This window comes from Sphaeroforma arctica (assembly GCF_001186125.1).
Source record: "Sphaeroforma arctica JP610 unplaced genomic scaffold supercont1.149, whole genome shotgun sequence".
Classification (NCBI taxonomy): domain Eukaryota; class Ichthyosporea; order Ichthyophonida; genus Sphaeroforma; species Sphaeroforma arctica.
Window position 1 is genome coordinate 87,217 of NW_014040409.1, and position 15,766 is coordinate 102,982.

At 42.4% G+C, this 15,766-nt stretch overlaps 3 protein-coding genes across 3 annotated transcripts in view; 2 read left to right on the plus strand and 1 right to left on the minus strand.

Moving 5' to 3' along the window:
- The window catches only part of SARC_03068 (hypothetical protein), a 5,654-nt gene extending 591 nt beyond the window's left edge, over window positions 1-5,063 (plus strand). The window contains exons 2-11 of the mRNA XM_014303154.1: window positions 329-416; window positions 618-688; window positions 1,341-1,506; window positions 1,683-1,777; window positions 2,000-2,284; window positions 2,612-2,885; window positions 3,010-3,492; window positions 3,606-3,673; window positions 3,805-3,943; window positions 4,142-5,063. Of these exons, the coding sequence (XP_014158629.1) occupies window positions 329-416; window positions 618-688; window positions 1,341-1,506; window positions 1,683-1,777; window positions 2,000-2,284; window positions 2,612-2,885; window positions 3,010-3,492; window positions 3,606-3,673; window positions 3,805-3,943; window positions 4,142-4,239 (1,767 nt within the window). The 3' untranslated portion in view covers window positions 4,240-5,063. The remainder of the gene's footprint in view (window positions 1-328; window positions 417-617; window positions 689-1,340; window positions 1,507-1,682; window positions 1,778-1,999; window positions 2,285-2,611; window positions 2,886-3,009; window positions 3,493-3,605; window positions 3,674-3,804; window positions 3,944-4,141) is intronic.
- SARC_03069 (hypothetical protein) lies at window positions 4,576-9,670 on the minus strand. The gene is made up of 13 exons (XM_014303155.1): window positions 9,510-9,670; window positions 8,990-9,065; window positions 8,569-8,659; window positions 7,965-8,012; window positions 7,762-7,842; window positions 6,941-7,087; window positions 6,692-6,775; window positions 6,343-6,450; window positions 5,933-6,159; window positions 5,719-5,764; window positions 5,447-5,584; window positions 5,115-5,279; window positions 4,576-4,954 (listed from the first exon to the last, which is right to left on the minus strand). The coding sequence occupies exons 1-13, from the start codon at window positions 9,559-9,561 to the stop codon at window positions 4,901-4,903; spliced, it is 1,317 nt and encodes a 438-aa protein (XP_014158630.1). The 5' UTR covers window positions 9,562-9,670; the 3' UTR covers window positions 4,576-4,900.
- Window positions 9,671-10,419: 749 nt separating this feature from the next.
- Window positions 10,420-15,766, plus strand: part of SARC_03070 (hypothetical protein) — a gene marked incomplete at its 5' end in the record, with an annotated part of 12,660 nt that continues 7,313 nt past the window's right edge. Inside the window, 12 exons of the mRNA XM_014303156.1 lie at window positions 10,420-10,479; window positions 11,031-11,139; window positions 11,829-12,119; window positions 12,269-12,371; window positions 12,558-12,685; window positions 12,962-13,019; window positions 13,126-13,204; window positions 13,344-13,579; window positions 13,725-14,404; window positions 14,515-14,629; window positions 14,857-15,010; window positions 15,426-15,498. Coding sequence (XP_014158631.1) covers window positions 10,420-10,479; window positions 11,031-11,139; window positions 11,829-12,119; window positions 12,269-12,371; window positions 12,558-12,685; window positions 12,962-13,019; window positions 13,126-13,204; window positions 13,344-13,579; window positions 13,725-14,404; window positions 14,515-14,629; window positions 14,857-15,010; window positions 15,426-15,498 — 2,086 coding nt within the window. The remainder of the gene's footprint in view (window positions 10,480-11,030; window positions 11,140-11,828; window positions 12,120-12,268; window positions 12,372-12,557; window positions 12,686-12,961; window positions 13,020-13,125; window positions 13,205-13,343; window positions 13,580-13,724; window positions 14,405-14,514; window positions 14,630-14,856; window positions 15,011-15,425; window positions 15,499-15,766) is intronic.

Consider the following 15,766-nt stretch of genomic DNA (forward strand, 5'->3'; position numbering starts at 1 on the left):
TCAACTCTATACCTACTGTCTTGTATCTGAATAATTTCGGTATGATTCTGTATTAGATGTTGTAGTTAATGTAGAACTGTTTTGCATCCCCATGATATTGTCCGATGAATTGAATGCTAGCGGCCATAATTGAACTTTATGTTTTGTGTATTAGTAGAACGCTCGTGCCTTGAAGGGTATTCGCAATTTTGTTTTCATTATTCGGTACATATATCACTATGAATACAACTCAGCAATGTATGAGTTATCGATATCAAAGTCCAAAACAGTCAGTGTGCTATCTATGCTCTGGTATGCGCCTCTCATGCGAGCTTCAAATATCTAACAGGTTGGTCGTGCAGAGGCCTTAAACCTTGGAAAGGAGATGTTCAAGCAAGGTGTATTCGAACACGCGACCGGAGATCACGATCTGAAAGGTAAATATTGTTACTGGCGTGCTAAACAACAATTGTTCTGCTGTGAATATACCTTAGGCGCTCGCTTGGCGTGTCGCACTGAATTCGCACAAATCCTATCGTGACCTTTTAGGTTTGATCGATTCTAAAAATTTGCTTGATTTAGTTTAATGAGTCATCAACTTGGCGGCTCTTTTTCATCCTCTCTTATCGATCTACAAGATGCCTACTATTTCTATCGATTCAAGGATGACGTTGCTGTGCACACACTCTTCGGAGACCACCCGTATTTGGTAGGTTGTTCCTTTTGAGTTTTTCGACAAACGATACAAGGAAACCCCGCAACAAATGCTTAAATTTCATATTATGTAGATCTCAACGATGTACTTTTGCATTGGTGGTTCTTGTACCGATTCTGGAGGCTTGTTATCTTGAGGACTTAGAGCGTGTTTATGAATATGGTTGTGGTATTTACATATTTTTCTAATAATTTTGACTCTACTCGAGTCAATCGATTCCCGTACGCTATTCGCACCTACGATTTTTGATGGTTTACAATTGTCTATTGTTTTGCAAGTTAGTTCGAATTTTATCGAAATATCAGCTCTATTATAAGATGCAGCAATAAAACTTACAATTTGCCCCCAGGATTGTTTCCGAACATGCTTATACATTTGATACTTACTCAAGATTTAGCAAGTAGTTGATGTAAATGTCAATTCTCCAAGTTCTGAAGACTCACAGTAGTTTTGTATGCGCTGTGCAATATATTTATTCTTTTGAATCTAGGATCATCACAGCTTATTCCTCTCCAGTCAGAATATTGGTTAGTCTACTTCCAGCTAAAAAGATGATGTTGCAAAACGTGACAGCCTGAATGAACCATGTCCTCAACTGAGACTATCACACCACCCCTATACCTATGCGCACTTCACATCATTATAGCAAGGGGAGGAGAATGTGGTATCAAGTCCGTCACCCTTCACAGGCCACGATTACAATGAAAAGTACAGTGATACTTTGATGGAAACTCTTGACTGGCTGGAGGTCAGCCCACTAGATGTCCACAACAACAAACTGCTGTCGAATGTTCACCCCACACAGTACAAAAGTATGTCATGATGTTTCATCGATACCATTTCCAGGTCATTTATTGTGATGTTTTTCGCTGATATGGGTTTTTTTGCGAGCCATTAATTGAAGCAGCGATATGGATCCAAATATCGCATTTTCAGCTTGTTGCTAGGGCCCAATATTCAATGTTCTCTGTGCACGCATACTTTCTAGATCCCTCCCCGCAACCAAATTATAACATGGTGGTAATAGGTGCTGGCGCTGCTGGTCTCGTTACCGCTATCGCTTCAGCAGGTGTTGGTGCCAAGGTATGATTGTGTAATCTTTATACCTGCTATGCGTGAACACACTGATTCTACGAATTTACCTACGTGATTCTGCTTTCGCTTGCTCTTTACGCTATTATAAAGCAGAAGTAATGCTTCCCTCAATGTTTTTATCCGTGTATACATATTTTTTTGAACTCGCCCGGTACTGTTAAGAGAGTCAGCGAAGCGTATGCTTTAATTGAATGCTATCTTACGCTCCAGGTTGCAATCATCGAAAAGCATCTAATGGGAGGAGACTGTCTCAATGTAGGCTGTGTGCCGTCCAAGGCGCTCATCCGTGCTGCAAGGGCTATCTACGAAGTTAAGAATAGTGAGCAGTTTGGCATCACCTGCAGTGATGTCAAGGTTGATTTTGGCAAAATCATGGAGCGCATGCGTCGCCTGCGTGCGCAGATTAGTGATGTAGATTCTGTACAGCGCTTCTCAAAGGCCGGTGTTGATGTTTACATTGGGGAAGGGAAATTCACCAGCAAGAACACTGTCGAGGTATGTCATCTATATGAAGCCTGTGAAAGTAGCAGATTTATGTGAGTAACCTGCCTATCATGGCGTTTGTGATCATAAGAGAGTGAGATTTAGAAACCAGTCGTACAGTGAAGCAGAGTCAGCACTCGTATTTTTGCAGAGGGCTCACATTTACATAGATCTGGCGATGTAAACTTTGGCATCATCTGGTTGAAGTGCTCAAGCGCCTGTATAAATACGATATGCGGGCGATCAGTGAGTCTGAGCGCATGCAAGCTGAATTCTGTACACGTTGACAGTGAGGACCTCAGATCTTCATCAAGTACATGTATACGAACTAATATCTAGGTGAACGGGCAGACATTGAAGTTCTCCAAAGCTTGTGTTGCCACCGGTGGACGTGCAGGCGTACCGGCTATCCCCGGTATCCAGGACATCAAGTTCTTAACCAACGCAACACTATTTAACTTGACGGAACTGCCCAAGCGTTTCGGTGTAATTGGCACTGGTGCAATTGGATGCGAAATGGCCCAATCTTTCCGAAGATTTGGATCTGAAGTGTCACTTTTCGGTCGTTCGGGTCATCTTTTGGGAGCAGAAGAACAGGATGCCATCGATGCCAGTATGTAATTTCGTAGCGGTCGATTTGCAAATATGAAACCGTATCGGCGCAATGGGCGCGCTTATCTACTGTTTTGTTGTAGCATACATGTTTTTAATCATGTCATAAACTACTCATTTTGCAGTCACTAACCAGTTCGAGAAGGAAGGTATCAAGCTCTATCTATCGTCTGACTACGAACGCATCGAGAAACGCGAAGGCGCCGAAAAGGAAACAGAGATCGTTCTACACATGAAGAATGGAGACAAATTTGTTTTCGACGAGCTTCTGGTTGCTGCTGGTCGTGTGCCTAATGTTGAGAACCTCAACTTGGATGTTGCAGGCGTAGACTTTGATAAGAAGACTGGCGTCGTTGTCAACGATTACCTGCAAACAACCAACTCCAATATCTACGCTGCGGGAGATATTTGCTTCAAGTACAAATTCACCCATGTGGCTGATTTCTTGGCGCGTATCGTGGTCCGAAATGCCCTCTTCTTTGGTAAGAGTAAGGCTTCTGATCTGTTGATCCCCTGGGCGATTTACACCGAGCCCGAAGTCGCACATGTGGGCTTATATGAGAAGGACGCTATTGCCAAGCACGGTTCCGTTGACGTCTACAAGCAGAGTATGTCGTCTTTTGAAGTTCTCTAATTCTAGCTCGTAGACTGTTTCCCTTATTCTACTTCGAAATGAAGCCTCATCTTCGAAATACAAACAACAATTTCTATTTATTCAAAGAAATGGACGAGGTGGATCGAGCAATTCTCGAGGGCGAAACGGAAGGCTTCGTCAAAGTAGTTACCAAGGTATTTGATCCGACCGGAAAACCGTTGAGCGCATTTCCCATTTAATTGACCCAACGTTTAGGTACTGAAATTTTAATGAGCTGTTTTCAGCCTGCTATCAACGAATTTTCAATCACATATTGTGGTATCAGAAAGGATCTGCTGATGTCATTGGTGCCACAGTGGTTGCTGGACATGCCGGAGACATGATTTCCGAGCTCACTGTTGCAATGGCGGGGGGTGTAAATCTACAAGCCCTGTCCACGATCATCCATCCATACCCTACTCAAGGTACTTGTGTTTTCAGTTGTGCGCTCTTGTACTCTATTGTGCTCACGTTTCATGAATGAACTGCACAATAGGCAATAAAATTCTATTATTTGTTTTTCATTGAACGGAAAATTGATAGCAATTTAATCTTAGTACCTCTATCTACGATTACTCAGTGCATACAACTCAAATTCTGAATTATATTTTTGCTACAAACAGCCGAGGCTATCCGCAAAATTGGGGACCAATACAATCGTACAAGGCTGACACCGGTGGCGAAGAAGCTACTCAACGGTTTATTAGCGATTCAGCGATAAATTTTCTTCAGCACTGTAAAATGGCGAAAACGGCGGTGCAGCAGGAAAGCAAAGGCTAATATATTGACACTCAGGTTACTGAGAGCTAATCGTACCAATGCAGTGGAGTAGAGTCAAAAAGCGAACTGCTCTATGAACGTCAAATCCTCGCACTTTTAACTTGTAATATGCAAAATAAGACGTACTGATTATGTTGGTCGCGTGCTTCATGCATGTTCCTGACAAACGATTAAATTGCCAAAACATGCAAGGCTAGTGCACTCAGGGTAGTATATGATACCCGCCATGAACGCCGGTTACTGCAGCCCAAATTGTGAACGCTTAGCATGCACTGTACCTTTTCAAAGAAGTATGAGACCAGGGTTGTGTATTTTATATTTGATTGATGAAGGGTATATACTTTAATATGTCAGTCTGTAATCGATACCCCGTCCCGTGATGGTACTTTTTGTCCGGTACGAACAGATATCCCGTCGGTAGAGATATTCTATCCTTTACATTTATGTTCGTCGCAACAGTGGTTCATAACCGTAATAGCCCAGCGCTGTGAAGGTCGCCGCATGTTTCTACTGGAGCCAAGCCAGAGCTCACAGGTTGGAGGTGCTTTAAATCGTTTGATATTTTTGCGCTGCACATGGACCGTGAATGTCGCGAGATGTCGCTATCTTGTAGCAACATTGCGGGTGGACGTGTTATTCATACCATCGTGAATCAGCTGCGGTAAAAAAAACAGGATTCATTTCAGATCAGATTTAGACTTTTTTAATAAAATTGGCACTTCGAATGTGATATTTCAGCAGAAGCAAAATGAGAAAGTAACTAATCAGCAAAATGTGATACACATTTGGGTACATGAATAGTCTTTGCTTGCTTACCTTTGTGATGTCCAATCCAGTCACCTTATTCACAACAGCAGGCAGTTGGGTGATGATCTCGACGATCTCAGAAGTCAACCGAGCCGCACCAATGTCATCATCATCCGCACTTATCATTGTCAACTTATTCATTTGTGCAATAGGTGCCGCGACTTCTGCTGTGACCTACCCGAAACAAATCGCAAACAATTGTGCATATGGTGAGAAAATCTTTCGAAAGCTGGAGAACCGCGTCTTCAAAGGTGCAAGGTTTCAATACAACAACGTAGAAATATGCTTTGAGACGTTGTTTCGCGGAGATCCATCAACACTGTGTATAATATGAGGCTTACCTTTGGTAGTACAGAGAAGGTCATGTCAGCTACAGCTGCGTTGCCATAGCGATCCCAAGCCTTCGCGCGCGCTTCCATAGCTTGTGCCATAGCCTCTCCCTCTGCTTGTATAGCCTGTGCCTCGGCGTCCCCTTTGAGCTGTATAAATGAGAACAAATATGCAGGAATGAGCAACGGAGCAGTTAAGATACTCTACACGATGCTGCATACACCTATGTCTAAAGACATTTTACATTCTGAATCGAAAAAAGTTTAACTGAATGGTACCCTACCTTGATCGCATGTGCTTGAGCATCACATCCTGATTGGAGCTTTGCCCTGTAAAGTAAACAATATGAGTCTTTGAGTATACGACAACGAATCTCTGGGAGAAACGCAAGCATCAAGGAAGGGGGCACGCATGCGCTGCCCAGGAAAACCTTGATTGCAAAGGAGGTAGTGATAATCAATAACATAATTATCAGAAGAAGTCGATACTCCACTCACTTCATCGCTTCTCCAAGAATTGTTTTCTTCTCGCACTCGGCGGCACTGGGAAGATAAATCTCACTCTGCAAAGCCATCTCTTTTCTCAGAGACTCTTGCTTGGCCAATTCGATTTGCATTTGCTTCTCGACAACCATTACATTCATTTCTTCTTCTTTGATTCTTTGTTGCGTTTTTGCGTTCTCCAGATTGTACGCAAGTGTCGCATCAGCCTCTACGGTATTCACCTGGTGGCGTACAATGAGTTTAAGTCTGGGGTGAACACTTAAAAAATATTTTCAGTACGCTAAAGTATCTTTCAGTACATCACAGGTCAACCCCATACCTATCCTCTTGTGGAATATAACTCTGAACACTGACGAAAACAACGCGTGAGATACAAAGGAGAATACTACGTAAATGGACCATACTCTGCTGTTATATTCCTCTTGGGCAACATTGTAGTCACGTTCTGCTGACGCGATAGCAGTGTCGCATTGATATTTAGCAGCCAATCTTTCTTCTTCTGCTTTTGCTTGCTGCAATATAAGAAGTGTGTAAGATTGGTTAAAGATTGGTTACAAAATGCAAAAAGATACTCGTGCCTGTCGCAGCGAATGCAGACCTTCAACCATTAGTGCACGTTAAGAGTCTCAGAGAGCTAGCAACAATTATTTATATACAGAAGGGTATTATACCGAGCCTATAATATGATTTTTTTTATAGCACCGACAGATAAAGTTGTCTGAGTCTCGAGACCTCAAGTTCAGAAAGACATACTCTGATTGATGCATCCCGTTCAGCTTCTGCAGTTCCAATACGTGCGTCGGTTCGGACTTCGGCAGTTCGTTTTTGCCCGAGTGACTGATAGCATTACAGGAGCAAGTGAAATCAGTGAATCAGCTCACCAACCAAACCTGATTGTGCTCAAAAGCCCCCCCCCCCGCAAGAAAAACCCCAAATACGACGCGGCAGCTTACTCGTGCAGTGCTTATGCCAGACTCTGTGGTAGGACCACTTACAACTCACCTCAAGATAGCCATTTGCATCTCTAACATCTTTTAGCGTGTACGATACAATTGTGATACCCATCGCTTGCAAGTCTGGCGATGCAACTCTGTAGACAGCCTCTGCAAACTTTTTTCTATCCATGTAGATCTCCTCAACTGTCATGGTCTGCGGTCAGTGAAGTGAAGGGGAAAGTGTATTAGCAATCGGACTGAGGTCCATCTCGACAGGTATTCAAGAACCACACGAAGCCTACCTAGGCACATTCGAAAAACCAGACTATACAGCTGAATTGTACCTTTTTTGAAAGGACAATCCAGACAAACCTCGTCATACCGTTCTAAATTACAAAACGACAGTGACCCGAATGATAAATCAGCATTTGTCATAGGCCTTTCCGAAATGCTCGGCTGCCAAAGTGATTTTTAGAGGCACATTGTACTTCATTTATAGAGGCATTTTGTACTAAAGACGAGTATAAACATATATCATGAATGAGAACACATCATGTGCACACTATATACATCCTGAAACTATAGGTAACAATGATCTAAATCGGGTTGTTATTCACTTGTATTTATCAATACACAAGTCCATAGATTAGAAATCCGAAACTATGAATTCATATACCGATACCCTCGCTTCACGTATAAATTAGGTCCACACCATACAATAACAGATCTGGTGCGGAACAAGTTCCGACATTGATTCAAAAACCAAGGTACCCTTCGTGAAATATAATCAAATTACTACACATAGACAGTCTCAGTTTTGCAATCATATACATACACCTATAATTTAAATTTATTTAACACAGATGCATGAGATACGAATCAACTTACACCCATGATAGCACGTTGATGCCCCTCTAGCGTTTGCATTACTATGCTTTCGATCTCACTCGGGTTCTTGCCCATGAAGTGCTGTGAATGTTCGAGAGGATGGATTGATTTCCGGTTAGAGATCCGATGGGGTAATCGAAAATGATAAACAGTTTACAGGGTTCAAAATGTTTCAAATGAGTCAAAAGAATTGCTTGAAATACCTGACACGCAGCGGCCCTCATTTCGGCGAATTTGGCCTCCACTTTAACCTACGTGGCATGGATACAACACAGAATAAGGTCAGTGATGGATACGGCGCTGGTCCATCTGCGTAATTTCTATCTCACTTTCATTTCTACTGAGCAAGACTAGGCATGAGATGAAGGTTCACTCGCGATAAACCAAATTAATCGTGGAATAGGTCTATTGCTTAAACCGTACATGGGTGCAGAAACTGTGTTTATGCTCTGCAGAAACGGGGACAGAGTTCGAAGTAAATTTAACGAAGCCGGCTTTCTCCAACAATTACGAATAACATATATACGCTTGAAGACATATGTAATGGAAATATTTCATACAGTTTGACACGTACTAATATTGTCATTGTCAGTTTTCATTGTCGCCAGCAGAGGAAACACAGAACTTGTAAATTGTGCGAGTTGTTGGTACATTAGCGGATTTTTGGACGTGTTTTTATTGACTTGCGGACACCGAACTGGAAGCAACACAGCCAACATCACATTCAACTGGGAAGATCATTAACTCCATATATGCATTCATCCATTGTCTTATACCACATCTACATCTTTCGTGATCACAACCTACCTGTGCAACACCCGACACAGATATCTTCACACCCTCCTGAGATAAGACTTCACGAGACTCGATGATGGCTGTCATGATATTCAGAGGCAACCTGCAACATTCGACATAGAAATATATGAGCGTAGACGGGGCACAAGGCATCTCCTATAATAGCTGATCCTTTTTTATATTTGATATAGTCGTAAACCCCTTTACGTTCGATACTCCAGCCCAACTGAAAGTTTAACTCTTGTCGCTTAGCGCAACGGTCCGGACGTGCCAGATTATTCGACGATTTGTGTTAACTAGGATGTTTACAACTTGTGATACGCCGGCAGGGTGTTCGGTATGAAACAATCGTTAAACGCACAAGCACGTACTGCGCACATTGTACTCACTCACTGTCCGGAATAATACTAAAGTCGTTCGAATAAATACATACTTTTGAACCTTCTGGCACCATGGCCATACCCAGGTACGCCCTCCGGTGATGTACTTCGGTTCAGAATGGCAGGCCCCTTGAAAAAGCAAAAATAATACGAAGTACACTTACTTGAGTGTTGAGGCCGCTTGGGTGGGTACTAGTTTGAGAACAATTTGCGCATACATCAGCATATATTCGATGGCGATCTTTATTCGCAGCGGTATGAAGTATCTTTAGGACTGCTAATAACAACATCAAAAATGGACGCAAGTTGTGGGTTTCTCAGCCCCAAACGCCATTTATTCCGTGCAGCTTCTATCAGGTCAGGCATCGGTAGTTGCTTGCAGCTCTATATCAGTTGTGGCAGTGTACATACCGTGATGATTATTCACGGAGAAGATGTCATACGTGTAACGGACTGCACTACTGAAGCTGGTCGAAGCAGACTCGCTATCCTAATCCGGAAACTGAACTGGAATCAGATTAAGCAGGCACCTAACAAATCCCTAAGCTTACAATGAAGATATAAAGCACTTACCAGACACCACCATTATTTGATTGGGAGAAACCCCCTTGAATCCACAACCCATCCTGCAAGGCGATAGTTAATATACACTATATAGTCTATGAAAATTTCGGAACAGAACCGTGTTTGCAGTTAATGCAGACAGCGGTTGTGAAGCAACAGGTCGACGCGATGACATGACTTCAAGAAAGATCAAGCGCAACTCAACAAGTGAAGTATTTAAAATATTTATGTACTCAAAACTCAAGTCTCAACTACGGCTTTTTTTCATTTCACCCAGATCTTTCATTAGGTGCGAATGTTCACGCTTGAAAGCAATGAAAACCATTAAAACTTAACTTATAGAAAATTATTTATTCGTCAAAACACAAATTCATAATGTCATTGGACCAGTAAAACCAAATACAAATATTGATAATTCAATACATATCCAATATTTCACCATCGAAATGATTCAACACACATAAAGATTCGAAACTTCTCTCTGGCGTATTTATTCTGAAGACAAACCAGAGATATCTGTGCCAATCAAATCCTTCGATTGTTCCAAAATATTTTGGCGGGCTATATACTCTCGTTCTTTTAATACACTGGAGCCAGGCAACTGACATGCATTGACCTCGGACATTAAATATATTGTACACGAAAGTGATAAGTCTAGGTGACCCAAGATTCGTAGCTATTTGTTGTATGCCGTGCTGTGCGTAGTACACTATTTACCTACAGTCCTGCACTATTAGGGGTAGCAAGAACCACGTTGTACACGTAAGTGCTCGTGATTCGTAACACTACGTTCTAACAATCGAATACAAGCTGATAGCTACAAAACCCCATAGTCGTCTGTGTTTGAAGTTTAAACGCTCTAATCATTTACTCACAAAACCACGGTGATTGATATGGGTATAGTCAGTCATTGCAGCCGATGAATCAGTTAAAGGATGGGCCGACTGGAAAGGAAAACATACCCACGAGACATACTAAGGTGTGTATTGTCAGGATGTACTCGTGTAGTGTGGTATCAGTTCAGTACGTATAGTCTGGTAGTATACTGTGTAATGTTGTAATATAATCTGTAGTATGATATTGTATACTGTAGTGTATCAGCGCAGTGCGTTTCGTAGATCATCTCGTCTCGTCCATATCATACATGGTATCGCAGCTCTTTCTTCTTGTACGCCTCCCACTCGAATATAGTCCCCGCATTGTGAAACAGTGCTACAGTCAAACGTACCTTTTTTCCTCGCTGAAGCGGTAATAGTAGATCATATATAATCTTCTTAGAGCAGTCTAAGCGTGTTAGAATTCATCTTGCACCAGAATTTATACACCAGCAACTCAACCCTTTTATACAAGTTCAGCAATTGTTTGCAAATCTGAACGAGCATGCTAGGGTGTCACAATTTAAAACATGCAGTTATTGTATCGCCGTTCACATGCGCTGCATGCCGCATCAATCATAAAATCTCGGTAATACTTTTTAATCCTGACTGATCTTTACTCTGTTGTCGCAATTCACAATATTTGACAATATAGTTGCTTCAGCGCCGCACCCATGTCACGCAGGGAGGGAAGCTAGTTGCCACCCCTCTGCGCGACCATGACGCCAAAATGAACAAATTACGCACAGGCGCCAAAAGTTCAGGTGTGTATACGTGATGACCTGTGTTATACTTTGTAGAGCTCGACTATCCGGTTCGGCTGTATCTATTTCTTCTGCGTGTGAGGAATACAATTGTGGCGTGACTTGCACACAAAGGTTATAGATCTTCGACACGCTTGCATTTGATCCTATTGACTGCCATGGATTGTAAAGACCTACCTTTCTTATCCAGAATTCTGTGTGCTATCGAATAGGTAGTCGCTAGATCTACGGAGTGGTGCTGTATCGTATTTAGTAAGAGCGTACAGGCTCGAGGTTTGGCGTTAATATCGAGGAATCCTGTGACCTGTGTTCATTGCGCGCTAGTGTGTGTATATTTTCGTATGTACGTGTAAAACGCTAATAGAAACTTATGTGAGCGTATGGTAAGTATATTGTTAGAAACACACATGTAGGTTAGTGTATCTGTATTGTGGTACACTGGCATGTTCTCTGACATGGTACGCGTTTGCATACGTTTCATTGTGCGCGCTAGACATGTGAACGTATGGTACGTATTATGTTAGAAACCCACATGAAGATATAAGTGCATTTATATGATCTTACACTTGAAAGTTCGCTGATATGGTACGCGTTTATATACGTTACTTTTTGTGTACGCTAATTATGTGCAGCTATCTGCACGTAGACCACATATAAATGGATTTGTTTTGCTCGTGATATCGTTCCAGGAACAAAGTTCAGGGCTTCGTCGCCGTATAGCGAAATCGGTGACTTCGACGACGACTTCTCCGGGACGTATCCATCGCTCACATCGAGCCATAGCGTGTATCGCGTGGTGAAGTCTGAGTGCAGTACAGGCAGTCAGAGTAAAAGTCAGCAGAAAGAGAAGACGGGCAGGCAGACTAAAACTAGTCAAAAAGTAAAGGACGGCTTGACCGTTGAGGCTCTGGCACTGTGCGCTGCTGAGAAAAAAGCTGCAACTGATCTGCTCCAGCAATCAGTCGACGACTATGGGCTTGGTATGTTACGTTGAGTTTAATAGGCATTGTATTTCGATGGACATGAACGCAGTTTTAAGACTAATCGAGCATATTGGCTAATACTCAACACTTGCTGTTCATACGTTTACTATGATCTTTATGTTTCACTAACCTGGGACACATTACAGATCTAGGTCTGGAGGAGGATGCGCCTTTGGATCCTTATGAGACCGCATTACGGGCTTCGAAGGCAGAGGATGTAGCTGAAGTCCTGGATATAACCGCAGACGGGTATAAGCATTATATGTCGATGCCTGCAAAAAAAAAAATAGTCGATGTTGCTTTAGATATAATCACAAAGCTCATCACAATATGTATCGTGCAATTTAAGGTGTGTTCGACTGAGTAAGCAAAGTGGCAGTCATGCACGAGGTTTGTATAACATTATTTTTGTCGCAATCGACATGTAATACACAGGAGTGCTGTCGAATTACAATCCACATTGTCTACACCTTCGGATGACGGTGATCTGAGCAATTCAAAAGTTCCAGTTGCCGCTGTAAAGAAGGAAAATATTATTGATCTGGACGCAGACGAAGATGAAGGTGAGTATAAACACTGCTTTTTTCCACTTTCTCGTGAGATCCGCGTAAGAGTCAGTATCTGCATTCAGAATACTAGTTCAGTTGCTTTTGCGCTCATGCACACGGTGTATTCACGGCAATCGAAAGTATAGAGTGTATGGTTTCACATACGAGTATATTTTTGGCCTTCGAGTTGTGAATGAATAACTGAGAACAATTGCCACTTCTCGCTTATTAAAGCCGATCAATATCCCCTTTAACTCATCGCTTTTCTGACAATTCTATTATATATCACAGATAAGGTGGCTCACTCAGGGGAGACGCTTACCGACGAGAGCACATGGGAGGCATTAGAGTATGGCTTGTGATTTATCGAGTTTGTGCGTGATGCATTGCAATAATCGACATCAAGCTATCCGTTTCATGCCACTCATAGTGGATTCTCCTGCTTCCTACAATAGTGCACGGGTTATAGTGGACCCATACTGGGACACGTTGAATGCGAAGATTCAGGAAGTTACGGCGCCGCTTCGTAGAACAGTAAGTGTCGGCGTACTGTATAAGAATTCTGTATTTTAAATGTTTGTTTATATATATATATCCCGGGGAACATGTGCTTCTGTTTCCAGATAGCGCCGGCACTCAATCCAAATAACTGTCAACGTTTTGTGCATCATAGGCATCTCCTGAGGGCAAAGCTGCCCGTATAGCGACTGCCGAACAAACCAAGGTACGCCTGAACACCGTGCGAGACGCGGTGGACGCTTTGCTTAAGCACATTGATTCTCTTCGAGGCGATATCAATGCTTTCATTGTAAAACTGTCGCCTGGAGGTGCAACCAATTTTTTGCACAGCGTTACACAAACGACTGCAATTTCGGCGAAACAGCGAAGTACAGACGCTGTCATTGAAAGGTATGGTTTATGTCATCAAGAAATTCGTACCAGCTTTTTGCTAATCTGCGTATGTAGTATTGCTGCAGGCTTGTTTATCGCCACACGATAGTATACAGAGAGAATCAACTCGCTACTTCTGATCGTGCTCTATTTCATGCAACAGCATTAGTCAGGAGTCAGGAGTGTCAGCACCTGGAGGGCATCCTTTGGGCGACTATGGCCAAAGTAACGCAAGGGTGGAGGGAGGACTTCGTACGATACACTCGGAAGTTTCTAAAAATGGGCAGTTACATGATAATGTGTGTCGGTTAGGGAATTCTATATCGACAGATGCTGTTACATCCAGCGCCACGGCGGAGGGTAATTCAAACAGACACGCTCATGATTTCTCGGTCTCCAGGCGCTCAGGGACTGTGGGAGATAGCATCTTAAATCAAAACCATACGGAAGCCAAACCTCAGAACGTGATGATGCAGTCTGGTGCATGTGACATATTCGATGAGTCTGATGACGACTATGATCCTGACATTCCTCCAGAGTTTGATGGTGTCGCCAGTATCAACAATGGAAGGCAGCCACGAATCACAAGCGTAAATACTACTGTGCGACCACAGGCCAATCAATCAACTGGCTATTCGCACGGTGGCCAAGTAGCACAACAAACAAACAATAATAGTAGTTATAAGCCGCAAGAAACCAATAGCAATAGCTCTCACGAGTATAAACAGCATCTCCCTAATGATTATACGAATGGTACTTCGAGGGAGAATAAGCAGGGACAACCACATTCTATTATGAACACTTCCAGATACAACAAACAGCCCGAACCAGAATATGACGATGGTAGGTGGTATTATTTGCTATCACAGCTTGTATGTTCGTCATTGCACATCGAATTTTAGGATGATATGCTATCCGGCCGATTCAAAAGAATAATTTACTAAATTTTACAGGGTTAGAAGACGATGCCTTTGTCGACTTCGAACCTTCCGTCATGCCCATCCTCAGGGACTCTGGTCGACCTGTGGCTCCAGCGTCTAATATAAACGCATATACCGGCAGCTCACAGTAAGACTCCTAAACTTATGAGTGTGTTTCTTTTTCTGTTGTGGTATTACGATGGCCTTATTACTGCAGGTCAATGTCAAACATTGTTCCTCCTGAAAGTCTAATATTAGCTTTGTCTGTTCCCACGGTATCTTTGAATTGAACTAGACTGGATTCAATGCTTTTAATTCGCCTTGGTACTGCACGAATCATAAATCTTTGCATTCTCCATGTATTCGATGCGACAGACAACGGCAAACCACTTTGAAACAAGGCACCATTAACACTGGAGCCTTGAGTAGTAAAACGAACACCACCGGTCGCAATAACGCCAGTAGCGCCCCCTCGCCTCTGGACAAATTCAACGGCAACGATTTCGCCTTCAGTCGAGATATACAAAAGGTTACAATCTGATTTGTCTTTTTTCTTGCTATCTGATTTGTCTTTTTTCTTGCTGCTTGTGTCTGATACTCTTGATTTTAGGTTTCTATTGAAAAATATGCTTTTTAGTTCTGTAGCATTAGCATGATTTGATCTTGTATGAATGTGCCTTTCTGATCCCTCCTTCAATCAAGATGTACAAAAGGTAGCAAGTGTTTTCCACCCATTTCTGCTGCATGTGTGTCTAGCACTCCTGATTTTTAAGTATCATTTGCATATTATGTTATATGATTTTGGTGGCATTGGCAGAATTTGATCTTGTGTGGGTGTGATTGCTGATTTCGCTGGTGTGGTGTCAATTGCAGCCATGTATATGATTTTTATCCTGGTTTGTTATCAAATGTTTGATCTTCTGTTTTCATTTTTACCATATCAGATTATGTTAGGCATCTTCGGATTGAAGCAGTTCCGCAAACATCAACTTCAAGCAGTTAACGCTACCATGCTAGGTATGGTTCTTGTGTCACCGGTAAACATTGCCAAACAGAATGCATACATGAAACAATTGCTCTTTGTCCTCTGGCTCAGCTTTTCGTGATTATGCATACATGAAACAATAGCCCTTTGTCCTCTGGCCCAGCTTTTCGTGATTTTGTATACATGAAACAATTGCCCTTTGTCCTCTGGCCCAGCTTTTCGTGATTATGCATACATGAAACATTGCCCTTTGTCCTCTGGCCCAGCTTTTCGTGTATTATGCATACATAGAAACTATTC